Source organism: Cydia fagiglandana, chromosome 17, assembly GCF_963556715.1.
Source record: "Cydia fagiglandana chromosome 17, ilCydFagi1.1, whole genome shotgun sequence".
NCBI lineage: Eukaryota > Metazoa > Arthropoda > Insecta > Lepidoptera > Tortricidae > Cydia > Cydia fagiglandana.
Window position 1 is genome coordinate 218,293 of NC_085948.1, and position 7,267 is coordinate 225,559.

The 7,267-nt window shown below is 39.7% G+C and overlaps 1 protein-coding gene across 1 annotated transcript; it reads left to right on the forward strand.

Moving 5' to 3' along the window:
• The first annotated feature begins 1,467 nt into the window (after nucleotides 1-1,467).
• LOC134672665 (uncharacterized) lies at nucleotides 1,468-3,492 on the forward strand. The gene is made up of 4 exons (XM_063530622.1): nucleotides 1,468-1,545; nucleotides 1,951-2,092; nucleotides 2,326-2,484; nucleotides 2,668-3,492. Exons 1-4 carry the CDS (start codon nucleotides 1,507-1,509, stop codon nucleotides 3,048-3,050), a joined length of 723 nt encoding a protein of 240 aa, XP_063386692.1. The 5' UTR covers nucleotides 1,468-1,506; the 3' UTR covers nucleotides 3,051-3,492.
• Nucleotides 3,493-7,267: the final 3,775 nt, after the last annotated feature.

The following is a 7,267-nucleotide window of genomic DNA, read 5'->3' on the forward strand; positions in this document are numbered from 1 at the left end:
TTGAATTTTTTTTTTCGTGGTGTTAGGTACATATACTTACTTCCATAGTCAATATTTATGAAGTATGTACAAAATAGATTGACTCACAAACTCATCCTACTATAGGTACCCATGAGACTGTGTGCATTCATTCTTTAAAAATATACAATGCGCATGTGACAACCTTGGATTGGATAAGATTAATACAAGTAGATTACGGTAACCGCTTATTTCCTCAGAAGAGCTGTATGGTTTTTTTGCCGTCGCGGTACCATGTGGACCATGTGGTATTAAAAAAACCACAAAAAATATGGTAATCAGCACACAGCTACATCTCAAAGTATCATGCACGGTGTACATACGTATTCGTATCTAATAATTACCACGTGAATGAAAGGACGTATGTGCCTCCACACTAATACTAATAACTGGCGACCATTATCGAACGACAAATTAGCCGCCACCGGGTCTGCCGGAGGCCGGAGCTACTATTATTGTATTGTTGATATATGTAGTTCACTATTTAAGAACCTTAATGGGACGAGATAAGAACTCACAATTATTGTATTGCTGATATAAATAAGCTGACTATTTGTGAATCTTAATGTGATGAGATAAGGACTAACAGTTGGCAAGGGCCAGTTTTAAACTGTAGCCCACACTTGCTAAGACAAACGCAAATTTTATTGGTGGATAATATTTTTTGTTGTTAATCTCATCAGCCAGGGGACAACACAGTTTGTTAGAACAGCATATCCCAAACTATAACTCGCGATCCATTGGTGGGCCGCGAGCGAATATTGAGCGGGCCCTGTACTAAGTCCCCTAGTTGTACTTATTTTTTGCAATAAAGTTTAAAAATATATACAAACCACTAAACGCGTCCACTTATATTTATAGCAGACACCTACCAGCTTCTCAGAATAGGGCCATTCCAGTAACCGGTTACGCGGAATTCGTTTCCGTAATCCGGCCGACATAGCAACGTCACGGTTGACGACCCCCGCGCCAGTCACGGACCGCGCCCCGCATTCACTGTGTCGATAACCTCTCCCCCCTTCAGTGATGCTCCCTCCACGCCACTCCTCAGTTCCTTCAGTATCCGGACCGCGTCCGTATTGTACGCACGGCTTTCGTATCGTCATTCCGCATACTGACGTCACACGCTCACGCGATCTCTCGAACATTCCGTGACTGAAGTCGTTAGAAGTTTCGCTGATTATTGTTCGTGTTTTATAACGTTCAGTTCAAGCAGCAAACTGCAAAGGTAACTTTTCTTTCATAAATTTGAGGCTAATTTGAACTTATATTCTGATATCAAAACGGTGACATTTTTGCTTGCTTTTGGCTCGTTTTGTTCGAGATGAATCATTGTAACATCGGATTGTATGATCGTATTGACAGTTACAGATAACGATACACCGGTTGGCTCCACGTGTTATTTTCGTAAGCTCCGTGAAGTCCTAAAACAAAATGGCGGAAGGCGGCGACGGCAACGCGAAAAGTCGCGACTGCACGCCGGAACCTATGCCGCTGCGCGCATTGCCTTTGGAGTCCACGACCAAGGTAAAATCAGTAGAATAGTAGTACTTACTTATGTAGTTTTATTTTATTTTGTATGATTGGTCTATTTTGTATAGAATAAGATCGTTTTCACATTTTCCGAACAGATTTTTGTTTTGACGACTACAAAAGAGCAAAAATGTTACGAAGTGCCTTGCTTTGTTATTTATTGATAGGTATGTAGTTTGTTGTTCAAATGTGGATAGTATATTATTACGTTCGATTTGGATAATATTTTGCTGATTTGAAGAGCTCCTCATTCTGTGTGTAGTTTTCGTTGAGCTCAGTAGATTTATTTTATGTACAGAATGATGGGGAGCTCTATGGGTATATCCACCAAATTTTATAGAAATCTGTCGAAAAAAACAAGTAAGTACAGACTAAAAATCGGTCCATTATTGTGTTAAGTTCCGCACCGGCGCCGACGCAGAGCTGATCGAGTACGTGCGCAGCCGGCCCGTGCTGTACGACCCCTCGCACTCGCGCTACATGGACAACCTGCTCAAGAACGGCCTCTGGAACAAGATCGGCCGACAGCTGAGGACTAGCCGTCAGTATATATATCTTTCTTCACGTAGAAACCCGAATGTCCAACCTTAAAAGCGGGTACCTAAGACTAAATTAATCTTAATGTTGACCATCCATCGAGTTTTCTTTGTAGCCCTAATGAGAAACATTGTCTGCCCGTTTCTTCGATCTGTGTAAGATGTCCCCTGATATTTATTTATTTATGTACTTCTGTTGAAGTCCCTAATATTGATTAATATATAAAGTAATTTGCAGCGAGCGCATGCAAAGCGCGCTGGAACAACATCCGCGACAACTACCGCAAGGCGCTGCGCAAACGCAGCATCAACGGCAAGCTGCAGTACAAGTTCGCGCACCTGCTGGGATTCATGGACCCCATCTACAAGGGCCACTTTGAGCTCAGCTCTTGCCAAGGTACCTACCCATTACCTAACGACCGCACTAATAAACGTTTCTCCCTGTTTATAGATTTTTACATTCAATCATAATCAAAACTTGTAAATACCAATCTTTATTAAATGAAAAGTAAGAGAAGTTCTCCTAAAGTTCTTTCTTTATAGTATGAATTTAATATTGAATTCTTATCTATTTATTCAGCAGCCAATAATAGCGCAAGCCAATTAAGCGCGAAAATAGAAAACTCGGAAGACAGCAACGACGTGGAAGACCCAGACGAATCACTGCAACAATCAACCAATCACGATGACCAATTCGAGGCCGACGGTCTCTCCAACCAATCAGAGTCCGTCGTAGACTACGAGATGTTTGAAAAGTCCAACGTCTCTGGTTCCTACCCCCCGCACCCCGCGCCGCAGGCCGTGGACGCGTTCTTAGCTGCGATTGGTATATCGCTGAAAGGCCTGAGTCCGTACCACTTAAGTATGGCCAAGGCGGAGATTTTCGCTGTTGTGCATAAGTATGAGTTGAAGGGGATTGTGCAAAACGGGTGGGCGCCTTCTAATGTTAATCCTTTGCCTTGAGAGGTGTAGAAGTGTATGGTGTTCACAGAAAATTATACCTTAAACAAAAATCTGTCTAAAGTTAGGTAGGGTTAGCCAAGGTTTCGAGTGCACATCACGCCGTGCGTCGCTTGCCTTTGGCAGGGATTTATCCTTACAAATACTGATTTAAACCTTTACTATGTTTACACATTATTATTTACTTTAAAAATTGGACTTAAGCTTTAAAACTCTCCGACGTTTCGAGGAAGGATGTCCCGTGGTGGTCTCGGAGAACGATAAAGTAAACTTGACATGAACATTTTCATTTTTCGTACTAGCAAAGAGAATAGATAGTATAGAGGGCTATTGCCAAAGTAAATTTTGTAGTCACGGTACATTTACTGCCATCTATCGACACACGATTAAAACCTAAAATAAAATTGAAAATGTATAAATTAATCAAAATATGTTTACGGATAAATTTTAATTTTTATTGTTCCATACTGACCCATTCTTTCACTGATATGTGTTAAAATTGTTAAATATCAAACGGTGTCGTCAACGCCATCTAGCCGAGAATAGGCCAAAGGTGTGTGCGCCATCTATTCGAGACTGACTTTTTCTTGATTTCCGAGGCACGTTTTTTTCTTAGACTTTATTTATCTTACTCTGGTACTAGGTACTAATTCGGGTAAACAATAAGTCATCCTAAAATGGTCACGAAATGTGTAATTTCAGAAGATAAATTTCGTTTCGCGAATCTTTTCAAGGGGTTATTAAATATTTAGAATGTAGGTGTTCGTATAAAAAAATCCGGATCATGAAAGGGTCAATAATATTCATATGAGATCTGTTAAGCTTATATTTAGACTGACTGATTATAATAGATCAGTAAGGATAAAGCGTTAAATATTGGAAAATTCACTACCTATTGTATTTTATAAATACCGACGTGCTGCCGTCGGCAAGTTTCCAAAATTGCGAAATTTTGTTAGAAATATTATGCGGAAACTTCTCATTGTATGGGTATTGAAATTTTCCATATCCAAAATGACTTTTTTCTGAAAATATAAGTAACATAATGGTTTCTTTTCCAATGATTTTTACAACTTTCACATCATTAATTTTAAGATGTTGTTATGAAAATAAAACATGATATAATCGTTGTGATAATTTCCCCGAGTTCATTGCCCTCTCTTTTGATACATTCTAATTAAAGTGCGCTCATCATTAACCTTTTAAATAATGTTGATGTTCGTTAACAACCGAGACGGATTGGCAAGCCGGGTGACGTCGCTCACATACGAGTAGGTTCCTACATACATACACACAGTGGATGATAGATCATTTGTCATAATTACAGCTGTCAAAATGTAATTTACTAACAGTTGATGATGTAAGGCACTGGTCCCACCGCGAGCTAGTAAGCTATGAGCTATCGGCTATAAACACGGACAAAAGATAAGCACTCCCGTGTAAATAAAAGAGACACGGCGATATTTATAGCTCACCGCTGGGCGAGTAACTATAAATATCGCCGTGTCTCTTTTATTTACACGGGAGTGCTTATCTTTTGTTCGTGTTTATAGCCGATAGCTCATAGCTTACTAGCTCGCGGTGGGACCAGTGCCTAAAGAATGTCAGAAATCCAGCATCTACATCAAAACACCCAATATCGAATTGAGAAATCTAATTTGAGAGATAACGAATCTTGGTTTTGGATTTCATTCCTGAGGTGTCATAAAGTCAGTTGATTTTCTTCTGTAAGTATATATAAACTTATCTCTGGTAGCATCTATCTATCTTATATGTAAAATCTTATCCTGAATAAGTACTGCAAAAGCTATATTTCCACTACAGAACATCCAATGACCATTTCCCGCTGAAAACAATGACCGAAAGGACGCGCAGAGATTTATTTAAATAGTGCCATTCGCATTTAAACTGCGGACAGTTTGCAGAAAACCGAGGAAAATGGCCGTTTTGTTAAACTGCATTCATAGTCAACTGTTTTTAAATGTGCACTTTTTATACAGGAAAATCTACTGTTGGTACAGTTAGACCAAGAAAAATCTGCAGCTATTTTGATAGCCCACACGCAGTGCAAGTGTTATTAATAAGTACGTACGTCATAATTTCATAGAAATTTGTTTTATTTGAAATAACACTTGCACTGCGTGGGCTATTAAAATCGCTATAGGACCCATTTTCTCGTATGCACAGCCTCTCTCTACCCTTTCCAATACGCCTTAAAAGCCTTAACTCTATTTATGCTCCCTGATTCTACATATAAATCTAAAACTGGTTTAAGGCAGGTAAGCCACAACCACACGCCCTTTGGTTTCTACTAACCTTGGTTTGTACTAATTCTTTCCCTTCTTTGAAATGTAGGTACCTACTACAAAATTATGAAAACTCATTCTATTGTTTACCAAGTTGTCTTGCAAAATCAGTTTCAAATTTAGAACCCTAGTTTAATATTCCAATGTCGCTTACTATTATTATGCATGGTGGGGCAGTAGGTATACGAGCCGTAAACTTCGTACAGCTATTATCGTAGATGAAGTGCTCCCTAAACAGCGGAATTAGATTAATCCACCCGCGGCACAGTTATATGTGGCTGAGTTTACTAATGCGTCCCGTGATTTCAGCCGAGTTTGGCCCATAACCGCCGTAAATTATATTAAGCGATCACATTAAGTTTGTCCTGCTTCTGCAAAATCTCGAAAATACAAATCAGAATGATCATTACTTTAACGAATTGAACTTGGCTCTTGGCAGTGTTCTTTTCCGTAAATATAAAAGTTTTCAGCGATCTGCAGTGTAGTGGGGGAAGGGGGGTATTATTTACGAGCTTTCGTTTCATTTTCAGGCGCGAACCACCGTTTTTGTTTACTCAGGCCAGTACACTTGCACTTGGTCTCTTAGACATTTGTAGATCGTTTCAAGCTAATTCTTATCAGGGTAATTCTTATTTCTCCCCCAGCTAACTTTTGATCAGGGTAGGGGGAGGTTAGGTTAGTAACGAACACAATTACGATAGGTACGATATCGAGTCGCCCAGGTCATCTACGGAAGTATGGAAGGTAGAGGCTACTTACTTCTACACTCCATATACGGAAGCGCAAAAAGTTGACGGAAAAAGTCGTGCTGTAAATGCAGATCGTAGGCTTCCACGACACGAGTGGCGCGACGTCGCATCTTATCATTGTAATTTGACCCTAACGCCACAACATAGTAGTTAATAGTAGCACATACGTACAGAAAAACGAATGAGAAAGAAATTACTCTTGTTAGCGGCTAGACCGGGCCGGGCTCGGGCAGAGGCTTAATTCCGACATGTAATTTTCAATGACGGCTGCTCGGTGACCACGTGGTGCTTTCAATAGAAAACGAAGCGTCGGAAGCTCCGTCCCGATTTAGCGTGAATCCTTTAGTTCGGAGGACGACTGCCTTTTCCTACTAGCATTCCAGTACCGACGCCCGCTACTGTCCTTTGATAAACACAGCACCGCGGTCTGCCACATTTGTCAGCGGTTATTAAATTTGCCTGTCATTAATACCCGCCACAATCGCACCACAGTTTAACCAGTTCTCGTCCTTATTGCCACCAGATACGGTCTACAAACTGTCAGTTGTGTTGTTTTGATTTAAACCGAAATACTCATTCTTTGGGAATTTAATACTGTAAGTACAAAGAGCTGTGAGTTTTGTGTATCCTTTAATATACATTTTATTGCTTCATAAAAGAGATATTAGGGGTTTTGCCAAATTACAAGTGCTAATGCGAGTACCTACCAAGTTATGTGGTTGATGGCTTTTCTGAAATACATGTACCTATGTACGAGTATACAATATAAATTCCATTTCATAAAATGGGTTATAAAGATATCTACTTCCCACAAAGTGGTTACAATGTAAGATTACCTCCATACACATTAGGTTCCTACATTCTCCTGTGCTATACATTAAAAGGAGTTCACATTTCCAATTATCCTGTACAAATAAAGAAACATTGAGCAAACATCAACCCATTTCAGGGAAATACGTTATTGACTCTGTATGAATAAATGTTAGGTATATTACGCATATCAGCCGCACCGCAGCCGTTCGAATACTCATTCAATTGTTTATTTTATTCTCGGGTAGGTATATATTTTTCCGATTTCCAAATTCCGGTACTATACTTAGGCGAATCATTATTGTACCAGGTACATTTGTTGCATATACCACAGAATAAATAATAGTACTAAGTA